Source organism: Culex pipiens, chromosome 2, assembly GCF_016801865.2.
Source record: "Culex pipiens pallens isolate TS chromosome 2, TS_CPP_V2, whole genome shotgun sequence".
NCBI classification, from domain to species: Eukaryota; Metazoa; Arthropoda; class Insecta; order Diptera; family Culicidae; genus Culex; species Culex pipiens.
Window position 1 is genome coordinate 43,520,172 of NC_068938.1, and position 20,424 is coordinate 43,540,595.

General features: G+C 36.0%; 1 protein-coding gene across 1 annotated transcript in view; it reads right to left on the minus strand.

The window, feature by feature from the left end:
• The window catches only part of LOC120429702 (uncharacterized), a 223,799-nt gene that overhangs the window by 145,100 nt on the left and 58,275 nt on the right, over window positions 1-20,424 (minus strand). Inside the window, exon 2 of the mRNA XM_052706895.1 lies at window positions 5,904-6,413. Within this exon, the coding sequence (XP_052562855.1) occupies window positions 5,904-6,054 (151 nt within the window). The 5' untranslated portion in view covers window positions 6,055-6,413. The remainder of the gene's footprint in view (window positions 1-5,903; window positions 6,414-20,424) is intronic.

Here is a 20,424-nt window from a genome sequence, read left to right on the forward strand (position 1 = left end):
TAACTTTTCAGGAATATTTTTGGTGTTATTAATGCCTTGTAGAAAGTTGTTGGGCTTGCCAATCCAAGCTACTTTGTACAAGACACCAAAATGTTATCTTGTAATCAAATTTAGAGGAAGCATCTGTGCAAACCTTGAAAAATCCTTTTTTTTAATAGCAATTTTGGATTTCTATGTACAATAACCAAAATATGATCAAAGAAGGATATGGCTTTGGCTCAATTCGGAGTGCAGATTCAGATTCAGCGGACAAAAAAGATGAAGTTGATCAATATTCCGATTTCGTTATGGTGGTCACGTTTCTATTTTCTCAGTAAGATGCTTCCTCTTAATTTGATCGTAGAGGGCGTAGATTGCGAGATAAACTATTAAAGCCTTGCACAAAGTTGCTTGGATCGGCACTTTTCAAAAAATCAAATTATTCGCTCTACAGCATTGCCTTGGCGTTCTTAATTGCGAGATTCCTACTCAAAACTAGGTGTCCGAAGGCTTGATTGTTGATGCAATTGCAAACCTATTTTTACACCATAGTTTCCATCCACCCAGGGATTCCAACTGACGACCTTTGGATTGTGAGTCCAACTGCCTACCAGCGAATCCACCGAGACAGGACCCAGGGAGACGACTCCTACACCTGGAGTGAGCTAACGACCTAACCTCTAGTTTAGTCCGGGGCCAACATTTACTTCCCGTCCGACGGAAGGCGTGATCAGACAAATCTCGTCTCGAAAAATGCCACCGGGACCGTCTGGGATCGAACCCAGGCCGACTGGGTGAGAGGCAATCTCAGTGTGTACTTTCAGTGTGTTTTAAAAATTTTATCTCCACGGGGTGACGATATAGCACCTCAGTGTTTTTTTCTATATCTCGTTACGGCGGGGCAGTACGACCACTTTATTTTTTGAACATGAGTAATTCTCGCTGAAAGTGGACCACTATTTACACAAGGTGCTCAAAAATCAAAAGCAATGTACTTTTCCAATAGCCCCCACCAAGTTATGAACGAAACCATGTTTGGTTGGTTAAATTTGTCCTCACCTCGGCGCCACGAAGCTAAAACATTTTTTTTAATTGGTAATTTTTTGACTTACGCGCGCCTACAAAATTGCTAATAACTTTGCAAAACTTCAACGAACCCTTGATGTTTAGGGGTGTTTTGGAAAGGAAATGAGCAGAGTTTTCGAATGCACTTGTCAAAAAAATACCGTTCCATACATTTTTTAGCCACAAAACACCAATGTATTTTTAAAAGTCATTTTTGAAGGCCGGCGCCCCGCTTTATCGAAAATCTGACAAATCCATTCGAAAGCTGAGACGATTTCACATAAAGGACCAATAAATCTAAGGTGTATGTTCCTCCTATCTTTTTTAAACTAATTTTGATTCTGCGAGCGCAGCGCTCCGTTCGCATTTCGGGCACCCAAAATGTTGCAATTTGCTTGCCCCATTTTAAGGTTTTGTCAAAAAATAAAGGTGCTCACTTTTTAAATGATAGTTTATTGTCCAAGGATCAAAATGCACTTTCGATAATTGACGAATGTTTATGTTTTTGGGTTCTCAATGCAATTTAATGTCGAAAAATTGTTTTTTTTGCTTTTTTTTTTTGTAAAATGCTCACATACAATTGGGTGGACTTTTTTCGGTAGAACTAATGAATGGAGCATGTAGGAAATTTCACCACGGACATTTTTCTCTAAAACAAAACGTAATTTCGATACTCCAGTGCCAAGATATTTAAGTTTGAGTGAGAAAAAAAGTTCCAATTTTACAAATTTCTCAGAATTAACAAGCACGGCCTATTATTTACATGCGGCATATGTTTTGGAGGCCAGAGTATGGTTTCTTATAGTTATTTTGTTCGCTGAATTCGGACCTGGAATCAAATTTCAGATAAACAGTTAAAATTGGAGCCACGTCCAAAAGTTATTTTCGGTAAATATGCTGTAATTTTAATCGCTAGTGAATTCGGTTATATTTTATCTTTCGCTCACCTTTAATTGATATTTCACTCACGGATTTTTGTATGGAGATTGTTTTTTCAACTTCTGATTGTTTTGAGAGGCCTCGTGGCGCGGTGGTGAGCGGCTTCGGCTGCCGGTCCCTAAGTGGCTATGGGGAATACACGCAAATAATATTTGAGTTTGGCTAAAATATCACTGTTCCATTCATTAGTTCTACCGAAAAAAGTCCACCCAACTGTATGTGAGCATTTTACAAAAAAAAAGCAAAAAAAAACAATTTTTCGACATTAAATTGCCTTGAGAACCCAAAAACATAAACATTCGTCAATTATCGAAAGTGCATTTTGATCCTTGGACAATAAACTATCATTTAAAAAGTGAGCACCTTTATTTTTTGACAAAACCTTAAAATGGGGCAAGCAAATTGCAACATTTTGGGTGCCCGAAATGCGAACGGAGCGCTGCGCTCGCAGAATCAAAATTAGTTTAAAAAAGATAGGAGGAACATACACCTTAGATTTATTGGTCCTTTATGTGAAATCGTCTCAGCTTTCGAATGGATTTGTCAGATTTTCGATAAAGCGGGGCGCCGGCCTTCAAAAATGACTTTGAAAAATACATTGGTGTTTTGTGGCTAAAAAATGTATGGAACGGTATTTTTTTGAAAAGTGCATTCGAAAGCTCTGCTCATTTCCTTTCCAAAACACCCCTAAACATCAAGGGTTCGTTGAAGTTTTGCAAAGTTATTAGCAATTTTGTAGGCGCGCGTAAGTCAAAAAATTACCAATTAAAAAAAATGTTTTAGCTTCGTGGCGCCGAGGTGAGGACAAATTTAACCAACCAAACATGGTTTCGTTCATAACTTGGTGGGGGCTATTGGAAAAGTACATTGCTTTTGATTTTTGAGCACCTTGTGTAAATAGTGGTCCACTTTCAGCGAGAATTACTCACATTCAAAAAAATACGTGTTTTTCTATCAATTAATGGCCTGCTCAGAATTCCGAAGAAAACGTATTCTTCATCGAAAAAAAAAAACAAAAAAAAATTTCGAAAATTTTGGCATTTTTCGCTACTCATCTGTAAAAAATTGGGAAATTAAATGTACTTATTGAATCTACAATAACAACCCATTTCTTCATTTCGAACAAAAAATTACAAAGTTGTAGAGTAGACAATTACAAAAATGTTGATTAAAAAACATAAGGAGTTTGCTTACGAGTGATCGCGATTTTACGAAAAAAAAGTTTTGAAAAAGATTTGCTAGATCACCCGAGGCAGACATGAACGTCGAAACAAAGAGAAACAAAATAAAGTTACTTTTTCAAAACTTGTTGTCGTTAATCTGCCGGAAAGAATGTTTGATAAAAGTTAAAAAGAAATCAAATTAATAAACTAGAATTACTTTAAAAAAATATAAGTCTTGATTTTAAAGAATGATTTTTTAAGTGTTTTATTTTTAATTTTTAATTGTGAAAAAAACACTTTTTACACACACAAAATTTTAACATTGTAGGATATGATTTGATCAAAAAATTTCATTTCTTTAGTATTCAGTTTCGATCTCACTAGTTTTTTTTTCAATATTTCCAATGTTTTTGTTTGATCCCTTTTAAAGAACTTACTGTTTCCAGCCGATCACATAAGATTTAAAATCGTTGTTTTTGTTCCTCGATTTTTTGACAAACTTTGGGCCCCTAATGTTTTTAAATATTTGCAGCAATCTTTAGTATCATTATGAATAATTTGTTTATTTTTATAGCTGTAGAGTTGTTTTAAACAAATTTCATAGTTTCTCTGCTTGCTTATGGTTTTTTTTTTAATCTGTTTTATAAATATTCCTCTAAAAAAGTAAACTATGCATAAAATAGAGTAGAATAAATAAAGAGTAGTTGGCCCGTTGGCCCAAAAAAAAAAATAAGTATAAAAACTGTAATTACAAGGCATCCCAAGTAACATTATTTTTTTTCCAGGAGTTCTTCAAGATAGCTACAGCATATCAGTTTGGACCGCGGTAGGATAAAACTCTCTTCAAGTACACTCAAACCCCGAAGGTTTGACACCAACTGCTGTCAAACGAACGGGGTCACTTTTTAGTTTGACACCCCTTTTACACGGAGTTCACACACACTAATCCGAGTCACGTAGCCCAGTGGTAACGCTTCCGCCTCGTAAGCGGTAGATCGGGGTTCAAATCCCGGCTCGGACCAACACAACTGGTGATCTTTTCCCTTCTGGAATCGATTGCTTAGTAAAGGGAAGGTAGTGTATCGTCACAAACTGGACCTTATCACGACACCTTAGGGAGGCGACCTATGGAATGTTAACATTAACCTTAACATGTTAACATTAAGTTGAGAATGAAACTGCCACTGAATCCGCTTTGTTAATGCCGGCCCCGATACTCTTCAAGGGTGTTCCCCTCAGGAACTGGGATAGATTTACTTTTTTTTTCACACACACTACCAAACGTTTGTTTTGATAGTGTGCGTGAGCGCCGTGTAAGAAGTGACAGTTCGGCACTTTTTAGTTTAACTTTGTCAAACCAACGGGGCACAAACTAAAAAGTGTCAAACGAAAAAGTGACCAACCCCCGGGGGTTGAGTGTACTCTTTCAAACTCCTGAAGAAGTTTTGAAGAGAATTTTATCCTACAGCGGTCCAAACTGCTATGCTGTAGCTATCTTGAAGAGCTCTTGTAGAACTCCTGGAAAAAAATGTTACTTGGGATGGTATTAACATTTCAATCAAAAAACTGTTTTAAAATGCATTTTAAACCTGCCCAGTTGTCTTGCAATCATTAGTTTTCAAAATATTTATGTATAGAGTAAGTTTTTTTTCGCCGAAAATATTTTTTTTTGCTCTACTTTACAACGGAATTTTACAGAAAATCAAAAATATTGCTAATCGATCCCAGACATGCTAAATATGATTTTACAATCAGGAAAATGCATTCAAATTTGTTTTCAATAAAATTGTCAAGTTATTTGAAAAAAAAAAAACTTTTGCCCCCTGATTTTTCGGACCGATTTTGAAAAGCGGGGGGGGGGGACATAAACTTTGAAAAATATTTACAACGGCCTTAACGCAGTTAAACTGGTCCTTAACGCAGTTGAAAATGTTAGAAAACAGTTAAAAAAAATCATGGTAATATTATATCTGGGATGGGGTCCCCGGTACATCTTTTATGTCAGAAAAAATGTGTAATTTTACCTCTAAAAATACGTAATTTTACCACTTTTCTGATGTAATGTCACTTTAACAGTCTTAATTGAGGTAAAACTACATCATAAAAGAGGTTCAACCCTCCAAAATCACACCTTCAAAATTTACACAATTTTTTTATGTGTATCCAGCAATCCATTTTTTTTGTATATTTCACACTTTTGCGAAAAACAACACACAAATAAATGTTTCAAAATAAACTTTTGTTTAAAAATGAGCGATTTGATCTTAAGCCGAAAGAGTCAAACATCAAACTATTTTCAAAACCTGTCGCGGGCCGAAAGTTGGGCAAGTTGAAAACTACAGTTTTGAATTATTGCAGGTTTCTTTTCAGTTGAGTAACGAGAGATGGCAGAGGTTTGGATCGTAAAGGATAAACCTGTTAAACTTGATCCATGTTGCCTCAAGGTTCAATTGCAAAACCAACATTATTTCGCGGTATGTTTTCGTGACCCCACCTTTGGGATAATTATCGAACAAAGTCCAGTTGATTTCCTCTTCCAGCTATAATTACCATCGCTTCTAAAATGAGAACACCCCGAGGATAAAGGCACAGACAGTTTTGGCAACTGCATTAATTTTGACATTATTGGATATTATGCCAAGCTATCAGAACGCATTTCAATCGGTTTGTTTGCTTTAGGAAAAATGAAGAAGTGTTTATTTAAATGAGATTTTCACCTCCATTTGTCTGTAAAACCTGTAAATTTCGCACACTCACCACTTCCAACGGCCGTCGATTCCAGGATGATGAACAACGTAGTGCACCATTTCGTCAGCTGCACCAGGGATCCACTAAAAGCACCTCCTCCACCCGGCGGCACCTCCAACCGCCTGCGTCTTCTCCGCCGGCCACTGCCCCAAAGAATCATCCTGCTAGTTTCGAAACGGACGGTCGTCCCGCTGGATGTTTGATGATGTCGAGTCCTGGCCCTCTGCTGATGGGTTCGTTTCAAAGTTCAAAGGTTAGCCCGTTTGATGTGCCCCCCAAGTCGGGCGGAGGGGGCCTCTTCGTAAAGCTGGGCGTCGATTCCGGAAGCCAGAAGTCGATATCGCACCCGCCGGTTAACTGAACCGAAAAGTGGTCCCTAACGAGCACTGGCCGCGGTCACCACCGGCATCGTCATTGTCTCTTTTTAAATCTACACCCGGGCGCAGCAGCAGCTATTTCGAGGGCTTATCGTCGGCTGCCATCGCCGTTGAGTTCCGGAAAGCCACGGAGACCAGGGGGCTGGAAGTGAAATCAGAGAGCAAAAAATAAAAACAGTCGTTAAGAGGGAGGCTGAAGTTGATGAAATTTCTTAATAATACGGTTCATTCATTTTTTTTTTCTTCAGACGGTCATCGAGTTCCGGTCCAAGAAGCGCGCGCAGTGATGGGCTATTTCGGCCGCTGGAATGGGAGGTTTTTTACGTGGGCAGAAGCGACTTGATGAGCGTGACGGGGCAAATCTGTGTCGCCAGCAGACAGGCATCACAAATTCAATACATTTTCGGCTTGATGATAATTGAGTTTCGGTGTTCAATAGTGCTGCGTTGGCTTTTCCGGAGAAAAACTGAGTTGATGGCAGCAGTAATGTGCGGTGAATTTGGTCGTTTTGTCGGTAATGGTAATGACTGGATGAAAATGAAACTGCTTTTGAAGTAGAACTTTTGAATTTTGGGGCCCTTCTATATGACCAAAGAAGACATTTTGTGTCACTGGTTCACCCATATAAGTCTCCACGTCTTCGGCAAAGTTGTAGGTATTGATGAGAACTGTTCAGAAAAAATAGATGCACGGGAAAATAATCTGACTAATTTTTAACTAACCTTATTTTAAGCATCAGCATAAGCAAAGCATAGGCATAGGTGCCCACCCGCAGTTGCTACTCCGATATTGACTAGGACCTCCAGAAGTTACATCCACAAGCTGTGGAAAATGAGTGGGAGCTATCTTTCCTCGCTTCGCAACCTCTCAAGGGCCCCTATCATGCTGATCAATACCGGCGCCGGCCACGACCAGTGGTAGGGTCACGGGGAAGTGGATGGGAATGTTAGTCCGATACTTGAGTGATAGAGACCGCCCAATCGACTGCATCTCCGACAAAGTTCCGATTTTTAACTTACTTTTTTTTTACAAAAACTCAATGTCCCAAAATTGGTATTTTTTGATTATTGAGATTTTTTGATTTGTTTTAGGGGACCAAACTCCGCAACTTTTGAGCCATAGAGAAGCCTGGTCGATAAATTTGCTGCCGATTTATGATTTTTTGGAGGATTAGTGATTTTTGGAAAAAAGTTTAAATTCCATACATAACATTTTTTCACCTACACAGCCAATAAAGTAATAATCCAGCTGCGTGTAAAAGGCCTGGGTGTTAAAAAAAATTTGCATTGTTTTATGAAATTATATGTAATATTACACCCTGACATATGTAGCCCATCAGTATGGGAAACCTACTTGACCGAAATGCCAAGCTCATATATGCGTTTATCCTTGCCATTTTTCATCGGTCTGATGGTCGAGCGGGCTAAGGCGCCAGTCCCTACTGTTGGTACTGGGTTTGAATCCAGTTGGTTGCACCTTTTTTTTGTGTTTACAAAAATTTTACATGCAGTGTGTAATATTAAGTGTTTAAGTTACCCCTTAGGACAAAGTTTCACGCAAATTGAAGAGGGGTCGGGGCAACTTTTTCCGATTTCGTGTGAGTTGGTAGAGAATTACCCTCATAGTTAACTAACTTTTAAACTTTCCAAATCTCATGATTTTTTTTTCTTGAGGTACTTTGAACACTTCTCTACCACGGTCAGTGTGATTCCATTCATTTTGCAGAAAAATCCCAAGCCTATCAAAGTCACCCATTTTTACGGTACATAACTTGAATCCTGTGAAGGTCACATAATTTTCGTTTGAAATAAACACGGAATCAAAAGGAAATTTTAACGTTTTCAATATTATCTTTCTAGAAGCAATTCAATTAAAAGTCAGTTAAATTTCCAATGTAAATATACATAATTTATCATGAAATAATAAATAATGTAAATTCACAGGATTTTTCTCTGTGCAGACATAGCGTATACTTTGTTTTAACATTTTGCTTCATAAATTTGGTTGTTATTAGAGTGTCCAATTTTCCCGGGTTTTCAATTTTTTGGAAAACTGGAAAAATATTTTCAAAGATCGTTGGAATTTCCGGGATCACAAGACATTTTTGGATTGTTCAGCTTGAAATCATAGAACAAGTTGATTTCCTCAATTTGATGATAATCCTGACTACAATCTGAACAGGGACATGTTTGATTTGATAGCTCAAAAGAGTTGATAATTAAAAAAAAAAAAAGTTGTTTTGCTTTGGATTTTATATCAACAACATCTCATTACATAATTTCAATCAGATTAAATATGTTTCTAATAAACAAATATCTGAAAATCATATTTTTTCATGTCTATGACAAAACCTGAAAAAAAAACTGAAGCTTTGAAAATGACATTCAGTCAATATTACATACAATTGAAGAATTTGATATTTTGCGTAACCAATATTTTGCTAACATTTAATATTACAATCGCAATTGAAATATTCATTTAAAAAGCTTGTACGATTGATTGTTAACCCTCTACCTAATTTTTTTTTCGAAAATTTTTATTTTTCCCTTGTTCAGGTGGTCATTTTGAGCAACTTTTGTTCTACGAAAAACTTTACTTCTCTTGTTTTATGTTTTTCTTGTTTTATTTTTAGTATTTTAATTTGCATTTATCTTGTTTAGTTTATGTTTGTTTTTGGTAGTATTTTGCCTATTCTACCACCAAATATAATTACATTTTGGCTATCAAACTTTTTCACGTTTTTACAGTCATTTTTTAAATTTTTTGCATGTTTTTCACATTTTCTGCTATAGAATGGCATCATCATCATTTAAATTGCAAAAAAGTGCGTAGAGGCATAGTCTGGGACACTACAAAAATTACTGCATACTTCTTTTTACTGTAAATATAGGAAATGTTAGTAAAAAACACAGCCAAAGTTGACCCCTAAAAAATTGACATTTTTAAAAAAATTGGCTAAGTCACATAAAACAAGTTAAACTTTCAACCCTGAAATTTTCTAAAATTTTAAAAGTTCTTCTTTACAATGCTTTTTAAAGATCAAAAATCGGTTGGAAAATTATTTTTTGGCGATTTTTTAGATCGATGCCCGTCTAAAGGCGGGGTTAGGTTGTAGAGGGTTTACTATTTACAATAAATTGCATTCCCAAGCAGACGGAAATAACTTGGGAAGGTCAGTTTTTGATATTGCGAGAAGATCGAAATATGTTATTGGGATGATCGGATTAGTTGTTAAAATAACAAAAATCAATAACAAAGATTTGTTCGAAGAATAACTTAAACTGTTATTATGTTGTTATTGCAATAACAAACCAATAACACAGAAGGAATCATGAAGGAATAACAAGATTTGTTATTTTGTGCGGAGAGGTGGAGCAGCATAATAACAAAAAATGTTATTGAACTGGTATGTCTCCATAACAAAAAAAGTTATTGTTTTGGTTTATTTGTAATTTGCAAATAAACCTGCAGTTGCCATAACTCCTCTGTACTAGTCAGGGCTGCAGAGTTGGGTACCTCCAAGCGACTTTGAATCCATACTTGAAGACAACTCCGACTCTGGATGCAGGATATGACGTCAACGACGACTTCAGCTCTCCAAAAATACCCGACTTCAGAGACTCCGACTCCAAGTAAAAGTTGCTGAAAATTTGCTGAATCCGATGCAGTCTCCGAGGTCTCACTCCAGCTCGAACTTCAACGTCAGCTCCGACTTCCTGGCTCTGTGAAAATAATAACAGTTTTTGTTATTCACACTTCAAAAATTCTCAATAAATAAATCAATTCCGTTAGGGAATATAACAAAATTAAAAAAAAAAATTAACTCTCAAAAGTTAATTTTATCGGATTAATTTTAGCTTAAGGACCCCATTTCATGGCCAAAATAATGACCCCGACGAAATTGGTCAAAATTATCCCATAGTTCTAGCCAATTTTAGCAAAGTCCCTTAGGGGGTATATCAAATAAATAAAAAAATCAACTCTCAAAATTTCAACTTTTTAGAATAATTTTAGCTTAAGGACCCCATTTCATGGCCAAAATAATGACCCGGACGAAATTGGTCAAAATTATCCCATAGTTCTAGCAAATTTTAGCAAAGTCCCTTAGGGGGTATATCAAATAATTAAAAAAATCAACTTTCAAAATTTCAACTATTCAGAATAATTTTAGCTTAACGGCACCATTTCATGGCCAAAATAATGACCCCGACGAAATTAGTCAAAATTATCCCATAGTTCTAACCATTTTAAACAAAGTCCTTTAGGGGGTTTATCAAATAATTAAAAAAATCAACTTTCAAAATTTCAACTTTTTAGAATAATTTTAGCTTAAGGACCCCATTTCATGGCCAAAATAATGACCCCAACGAAATTAGACAAAATTATCCCAAAGATCTAAACATATTTAACAAAAGAAAAAATAATAACAGATTGTGTTATGGACACTGAGAAACTTTTCCATTTGTGCGATTTATGGTAATTTTATTCCTAAGTCAGTATACCGAACGAATAACAAATTTTGTTATTAGGAGATTTTTTGAAATGTATAACATTTCCTCTTTTTAGTGTGTTATTAAACATTTTCAATATAATATCACTTCAATACCAAATTTTGTTATTTTATCAGAAACTGTTATTATTTGTTCTTCTTTATGTTGAACTTCAGGATACAATAATAACACTTTTTGTTATTTTAACAGGATTTGTTATTGAAATATTATTGATTTTGTTATTACCGTCTGCCCGGGTTATTAAGTTTTTTGGCTTTTTGGAAATTTGAATTTATATTCAAACTTAACTTAAATAAAAATAGGAAAAGTTTTATGAAATAGGAATTGATATTATTGAAAATAATTTATCTCTATAGTAGTTTCAATAGCACTTACTCGCTTAAAAAAAAATCATTAACTATTTTTTTTAAATTTTTCGTTAGTGATAAAGTTTTATGACACTTTGAGCAAGACAGGTTAAAAGCTCTTTTAACTCCTACTATCAATGAAAAAGAGTTGATTACTGAGTAGAAAAAAAGTTGAGAGCCTGTGTTTTCCAACTTCTTAGATCAGATGATCTGCAAGAAATTGTCAAGTTTGTCATTGATTTTTTCATCTGCTAAAGGAACAAATAAAACTTGACCCAACTCTCTTTATAACGATGTTACAACTTATTCCCCCAATTTACCTGCCTACCTTTGGAAAGTTTATTTCGTCAACTGGCTGTTGTCGGACAGCGCGGGAAAAAGCACAACAAGACTCATAAATTAACCACACCAAAGTGTGCCTCAGAAGTTTGCCTTTCTTTTCGATCGTCATCCGATACTGACCAAATCCAAGAAAAGGAAACATTTCCCAGGATTCCCTCGAGAATTTTTCGCTCAACCCCCAGCTTATTATGAGGAAATGCTGGAAGGGGGTCATCATCGGCCATGATTTCCTTGCCAACGTCCCCACCATCATCATCGTCGTGCTCCCCAACTCAGTCAAGTTCGTTGAACAGGCGCGGTGAATAAACAATGAGCAGCATCGGCGACCTGCCCTGAACAAGTGGAGGGGGTTGGGTAAAACTTTTCTTTTCACAAAACTCAGCTCCCACGACAATTGGGCAGGTAGGTAAGTGAACTTGGCTGAAGGAAAATTTGAACAAGATACACCCAAAGGGGGAGCTTTTATTGAATTAGGAGGAAAATGGTTCAGGCGTCGCGGGGTTCAACGATTAAACTGCTGAGATTTTTTTCCGGCCAATCAAATGATGTTGTCAGCCTGAAGGAATTCTCAAACACAAATTGTCTGAGTGTGCCTATCGACAGATAAACTTTTTTGCTGTTGCTTTTGAAAGGCGCATTTTCCCGTAATGATGAAAGGTGGGACGTGAACCGTTTCGACAGTTTTCCGGAGATTGAGAGGATTTACCGTCGACCAACGAAAATCGTCACTTTAAGCTGGATGCAGGTCAAGGTTGGGAAGAAGTTTGTTTTGTTTCTGTGTGCTGAAAATTTAATCTAATTTTACCTTTTCGCTGAAACATGGGAGTCATCTCCCCTATTTATACCCATTTTGCCTTCAATCAAATCAAATCATCCACTTTATCGACCCCCAGGTCTTTTGTTGTCTCTATTGCAAAATTCTGCTCGAACCTAGGAGTCCAAAGGTTTGAATGGGGAGAGCACCCCAACCTCTTTCTACTCCAAGTAACCTTCGAACTGACGACCTTTGGATTGCGAGTCCAAATGCCGCCAGCGATTCCACCGGAGCATGATTGGTTTGGTGTGTTTGTGTACTTATACGGGGGAGTTGACTCCTACACCTTGAATGACTCAACGACCTGACAACAATCAAGGCCGGGACCGACGTTTTACTTCCCCATCCGATGGAAGGTTGGAGCAGATGCCTTAACATTTCTGAATCCATTTGTGTTTTTAACGCAATTGAATCATTTAGTCTTTAGCTAAATAGTTCGGATCTTTAATAGTAGTCTATGCAAAAAGTAGGAAAAAGAGGTTTTTTTCAGCACAAGTCGTACATTTTTCCAACGGAGTTTACCAAGTTGGATAAATACGACGAGTGCTGAAAAAAACAAGTTTTGCAACGAGTTCCATACAACATTTTTTGCAATTCCGAAAAACACCCATCGTCAAATGTTCATGTAAAGTGTCAATAAATCATTTAAATAAAAAAAATGTTGAAAATTGTTACTTTTCGAAACAAGTGCTGAAAAGTAGAACTACTCATCATTTATTTTGAAAGTGTTGCTATTCGATTCTGTTATTTTGGTACAGAAAAGTAGGCTTTTTCATCTTTCGAAAATTACAGGAAAAGTAAGTCGTTTTACGACGGAATTACAAAAATATATTTTAACATAAAATGAGTAACATTTTAATTTGAAAAATATCAACCAATCAGAACGAATTTTCACGTGAATTGTTCAGCATTCTTATTTAATCTAGCAGTAATTTTTAGAACGTCCAATTTCCCGGGAAACGGGAAATTTTCAGCCAATTTCCCGGGAAATCCCGGGAATTCCCGGGAAATCCCGGGAATTCCCGGGAAATTTGAAATTTATTGAAAATTGTTATGATCCTGGTTTTAATTTATATTATGCAACAAAATTGTATAGGACATCAACATTAATAGTTTAAACAAGTGTGAAGATCAATTAACAGCTTGACTGCATGCAAAAAATCATTCAACTACAAGAAAATGTATTTTGGTATTTTTTGATGAGAAATTTCAAACTTGCCTCTGTGACCAGTTTATTGAAACGAAAAAAAAAAAATGCAAGAATTATGTTTTTCATGACCAATACTGTTTTCAGCTCTTGAACAAATTGTAAAGCTTTTTAGTGTTGGTTTAACTCCAAACAACCCAATGTTTTCAAATATTTGAAGCAAGCTTTGAATATATTTTTGCATTTTTCGAAAACAATCAATATAAAGTAATTTTCCAATGATTTTTTTTGTATTACACCATATTCTTTTTTTAAGTCACCTTTTTTTAAACGATTCTCGATTTACGCAACTTTTTTTAAGTCACGACTTAAAATGAGAATGTCCATGACTTAAATTGAGAATATGACTTAAATTAAGAATCTTTGGGATTTTGTAATTTGTCGGAGAATTTTCATCATGTATCAATTGTATTTGGTTTAGTTATGTTATTAAAACATTTTAGCATGGTTTTGGAACACCTGGGATGTTCTAGTCCATCCGAAACTTCCGGAAATTTTGTGCAGCAGGCTAACCCAAGAAATAAGTTGAAACTTCAAAATTTTGACAACGGATCCTACCCAGAGTGCTTCAGTGAGTGCGGTAGGCTACAGTGCATTGTTGTAACAACTTATTGGGATGATCTGGGACATCCAAGGACTCCCTGGAGTTAAGATCTGTTGGTCTACCACCGTAACAAGCAAGAGGTCGACGGATTTTGACCCCGGAACATATCCGCATAGCTTCAGTGAGCATGGTAGACTACTTTGCTGATGAGTAGGAATGTCCTGGGTCATCCAAGGACTCCCTGGAGTTAAGATCTGTGGGTCTACCACCGTAACAAGCAAGAGGTCGACGGATTTTGACCCCGGAACATATCCGCATAGCTTCAGTGAGCATGGTAGACTACTTTGCTGATGAGTAGGAATGTCCTGGGTCATCCAAGGACTCCCTGGAGTTAAGAACTGTTGGTCTACCACCGTAACAAGCAAGAGGTCGACGGATTTTGACTCCGGAATATAACCGCATAGCTTCAGTGAGTATGGTAGACTACTTTGCTGATGTGTTGGGCTGACTTGGGTCATCCAAGGACTCTCTGGAGTTAAGAGCTGAGGGTCTACCACCGTAACAAGCAAGATGTCGACGGATTTTGACCCCGGGACATACCCGCGTAGCTTCAGAGCGTATGGTAGACTACATTGCTGATGTTCTAGGATGTACTGGGTCATCCAAGGACTCCCTGGAGTTAAGATCTGAGGGTCTACCGCCGTAACAAGTCAGAGGTCGACGGTTTTTGACCCCGGGACTCACTCGCATAGCTTCAGTGAGTATGATATACTAATTTGCTGATGTGTTGAGATGTTCTGGGTCATCCAAGGACTCCCTGGAGATATGATAGACCACCAGATCTTAACTCCAGGGAGTCCTTGGATGACCCAAGTCAGCCCAACACATTACCAAAGTTGTCTACCATACGCTCTGTAGCTATGCCGGTAAGTCCCGGGGTCAAAATCCGTCGACCTCTTGCTTGTTACGGTAGTAGACCCACAGATCTTAACTCCAGGGAGTCCTTGGATGACCCAGGATATCCCTACACATCAGCAAAGTAGTCTACCATACTCACTGAAGCTATGCGGGTATATTCCGGAGTCAAAATCCGTCGACCTCTTACTTGTTACGGTGGTAGACCCACAGATCTTAACTCCAGGGAGTCCTTGGATGACCCAGGACATTCCTACTCATCAGCAAAGTAGTCTACCATGCTCACTGAAGCAATGCGGTTATATTCCGGAGTCAAAATCCGTCGACCTCTTACTTGTTACGGTGGTAGACCCACAGATCTTAACTCCAGGGAGTCCTTGGATGACCCAGGACATCCCTACTCATCAGCAAAGTTGTCTACCATGCTCACTGAAGCTATGCGGATATGTTCCGGGGTCAAAATCCGTCGACCTCTTGCTTGTTACGGTGGTAGACCCACAGATCTTAACTCCAGGGAGTCCTTGGATGACCCAGGACATTCCTACTCATCAGCAAAGTAGTCTACCATGCTCACTGAAGCAATGCGGTTATATTCCGGAGTCAAAATCCGTCGACCTCTTACTTGTTACGGTGGTAGACCCACAGATCTTAACTCCAGGGAGTCCTTGGATGACCCAGGATATCCCTACACATCAGCAAAGTAGTCTACCATACTCACTGAAGCTATGCGGGTATATTCCGGAGTCAAAATCCGTCGACCTCTTACTTGTTACGGTGGTAGACCCACAGATCTTAACTCCAGGGAGTCCTTGGATGATCCAGTACATCCCAACACATCAGCAAAGTAGTCTACCATACTCACTGAAGCTATGCGGGTATATTCCGGGGTCAAAATCCGTCGACCTCTTGCTTGTTACGGTGGTAGACCCACAGATCTTAACTCCAGGGAGTCCTTGGATGACCCAGGACATTCCTACTCATCAGCAAAGTAGTCTACCATGCTCACTGAAGCAATGCGGTTATATTCCGGAGTCAAAATTCGTCGACCTCTTACTTGTTACGGTGGTAGACCCACAGATCTTAACTCCAGGGAGTCCTTGGATGATCCAGTACATCCCAACACATCAGCAAAGTAGTCTATCATACTCACTGAAGCTATGCGGGTATATTCCGGAGTCAAAATCCGTCGACCTCTTGCTTGTTACGGTGGTAGACCCACAGATCTTAACTCCAGGGAGTCCTTGGATGACCCAGGACATTCCTACTCATCAGCAAAGTAGTCTACCATGCTCACTGAAGCAATGCGGTTATATTCCGGAGTCAAAATCCGTCGACCTCTTACTTGTTACGGTGGTAGACCCACAGATCTTAACTCCAGGGAGTCCTTGGATGACCCAGGACATCCCTACACATCAGCAAAGTAGTCTACCATACTCACTGAAGCTATGCGGGTATATTCCGGAGTCAAAATCCGTCGACCTCTTGCTTGTTACGGTGGTAAACCAACAGATCTTAACTCCAGGGAGTCCTTGGATGACCCAGGACATTCCTACTCATCAGCAAAGTAGTCTACCATGCTCACTGAAGCTATGCGGATATGTTCCGTTGTCAAAATCCGTCGACCTCTTGCTTGTTACGGTGGTAGACCCACAGATCTTAACTCCAGGGAGTCCTTGGATGTCCCAGATCATCCCAATAAGTTGTTACAACAATGCACTGTAGCCTACCGCACTCACTGAAGCACTCTGGGTAGGATCCGTTGTCAAAATTTTGAAGTTTCAACTTGTTTTTTCGGTTAGCCTGCTGCACAAAATTTCCGGAAGTTTCGGATGGACTAGAACATCCCAGGTGTTCCAAAACCATGCTTAAATGTTTTTATAACATGACTAAACAAAATACTATTGATACATTTTGAAAATTCTCCGACAAATTACGAAATCCCAAAGATTCTTAATTTAAGTCATATTCTCAATTTAAGTCATGGACATTCTTTTTTTAAACGATTCTCGAATTAAACACCCCCATTTCGTTGTGTAAATCAAGAATATGGTGTACTATGCAACATGATTTAAATTATACTATAAATTAACATCATTCCACAAAAAAAGTCTTCTATTTTTCACCTCTAACCTGTAGTTGCACCAGTGCTCCATAATTCTTTTAAATTCAAATTGTAATTTCTTTAGTACTAGAATACCAATTGAATTAATTCTTTTTGCACAAATTCTATTTTCATCTCATTTGATCATGGTAAACAAAAACGTAAAAAAAAATCTCAATTTTAATTTGGAGGCAAGGAGTTAATATTGTTTTGATGAAATAACATCAACCTGTTAAAAGCTTACCTAATTGTAATAAATTAATACTCATTAATCAAGATCTATTCCCAGTTGCTTCAAAAATTAATATTATCAGAAATAATTCTGATATCATAATTTCTGATAATCTAATTAATTAAATATAAACCAAACAATACATTTAATTGCACAAAATCATGTTGAGTTTGTTCATTTATTATTTTTTCAGAGCATTTTCAAAAAATAGTTCCAAAAATTTAAGAAGATTTATATTTCCGCTTGGATTTCGGGAATTCCTGGGAAATTTACAAATTTTCCAGGAAACGGGAAATATTGTTTTTCGGGAAATCCCGGGAATTCCCGGGAATTTTTTTCCCGGGACGGGAAATTGGACGCTCTAGGAATTTTATTAATGGGAGGAACAAAATTAGGCAGGATATTGGGGCATGTTTTTGTAACATCTAAATATTTAAAAAAAACCATTAAAAATTAACAACAATTAATATTGTTCGTAAGAATTTGCTACGTTTAAATGAATGTTGGTCAAACATTTAGTGATTGAAAATTACTAATCATTTGCACCAATGTTTTCGGCATAAGAGTATTACATGTTGGAAGAAAAGGAGCATTAATTACTTGCCAGTTCGGTAATTAATTACTGAAATTACTAGGCCAAAATTATTAATTACTTTAATTACTTAATAACTATTCACTTCGATAAAAAAATATACAGTTGAGTAAACTGTTAATGACTTTAAACAAAGTATTACAATGATATAAAATTAAAATTTTATGTTTTTGTTTATTAAATGAGAAAAAAGCACTTAAAATCAAAAGAAGGGCTGAAAGTTTTTTACTTTTGTTCGAAGTTTTAAATTGTGCTAGATTTTTTTTACAAATATAGTTTATGTGAATTTCGACCACAATTGTTATAAAAAAGAGCAGATATTTTCACAAAAGTTGTATGTTTATGCTTTTAAAATTGAACCAATACTTAGATTTTTTAAACTAGGTTTTGACGAGAGTTTTTATTTATATCGGAAATTTTTTTTACGGTACATCGTAACGAAATCTAAAAAAAACTAATTTCATTTTAACTGACTTAATCATTCTCAAAATGAATTTCAACGCGGAGAAATGAAATCGGTACTGTTTTCAGTTTGCAAATTGCAAATTTTGATGATTTCTAAAAAAAATGCTGAATAAACTTAAATTCAGCAAGTGAGAATAATACTAAAATACGGATAATAAATTGCAACGATTCTAACTGTGGACGATGAAAAATATTTTCGAGAATTGATGATATGTTTTAAAATCTCTGTTTACTGATATTTTTTTATCATATGAATTAATTTAAAAATAATAAAATTTTATTGGAATCGTAGCAAAATTTCTCCAAGTTTCATTTTGAACATTGAAAATTTGTTTCCGAAACAACGAAATAAATAAAATTTATGGCTGATTATGATAAATTAAAGCAATCACATTTTTTTATTTTCCTTTTGCAAGGCTGTATCTGAGCAACGAACTATTCGATTTCTCTGGAAATTATCTCTTTTATTCAAAAAAATTTAAGACTGCTGTCCATTTCTGGAGATTATGAAAAAAAATACTTATTTTTATTTTTTAAAATTGGATTTTAAATGGCTATCATTGAAAACCTGTACTTTTATCAAATATAATTAAGTATATTTCGATTTTTTTAAATGAGTCCAAATAAATTTTACATGAAATAAAACATAAAATATGAATTTTGTATTTATTTCAGCTGATTGCATGTATATCATAGAAAATAAACTTTTGCAAAATATTTTCAACGGCTTTCTGTAGTTTTACCCTGATATATTTTTTTGTTTTGCAATCCATTGGTCATTGGATTAATGCAATTGAATGTATGAAATTGCTGTAATGCTTTTATTACTTATACGTTGATTAAAAAGACAGTTTATACATCTTAATTTAAATGTTCTTTTCTCAACCGACAAAAACATAACTTTAGGCAAAAAAAAATTAAACAATTTTTGTTATAATCTATTAAAATTATTTATATTTTCCTATTAATATAAAAAAAAGATTAAGATAAAATATAGACATGCTCCACTCAAGCTTTACTAATCACAATGACAATATTAATTAATTATTTTTATGACAATTTTACTCCAATACAATTTTAGACAGTACAATTTTCAATTTAATAAAAAAACTTTAATCACGCAATAATTACTTTAATTACCACTTAATTACTATAAATTGCCCTTATAAGCAGTAAATAAATAATAAATTACCGGATAACCAGCTAAAAATCAAAGCAATTAATAATGATTTGCCAAATTTGAAGCATAATTTTAAAAAATTAAAACAAAATGCTTAACCCTCTACTGCCCAAATTTTTTTTTCGAATTTTTTTATTTTTCCCGTGTTTAGGAGGTCATTTTGAGCAACTTTTGTTCTACGAAAAACTTTACTTCTCTTGTTTTATGTTTTTCTTGTTTCATTTTTAGTATTTTAATTTGCATTTATCTTGTTTAGTTTATGTTTGTTTTTGGTAGTATTTGGCCTATTCTACCACCTGCTATCATTACATTTTGCCTATCTAATTTTTTCATGGTTTTACAGTCACTTTTTCAATTTTTTGCATGTTTTTCTCATTTTCTGCTATAAAATGGCATTATTATCATTTAAATTGTAAAAAAATGCTTAGAGGGATAGTCTGGGACACTACAAAAATTACTGCATACTTCTTTTTACTTAAAATATAGGAAATGTTAGTAAAAAACACAGCCAAAGTTGACCCCTAAAAAAATGACATTTTTAAAAACATTGGCAAAGTCACATAAAACAAGTCAAACTTCCAACCCTAAAATTTTCTAAAATTTTAAGAGTTCTTCTTTCCAATGCTTTTTAAAGATCAAAAATTTGTTGAAAAAATGTTTTTTGGCGATTTTTTAAATCGAAGCCCGTCTAGAGGCGGGGTTGGGTTGTAGAGGGTTAATATAATACATTGTAACAGTTTTGCTACAGCAGATATTTTTTTTTCAAATAAAACTATAAAAATATCTTTTTGTCTTCACCCGATTGGTGGTCTGAAAATTCAAATCATATCTTGACTTTTTTTTGATAAGGTCCTATAAACAAATGTAAACATTGAGTGTATCCCGCTTACTCCGATGGACTTT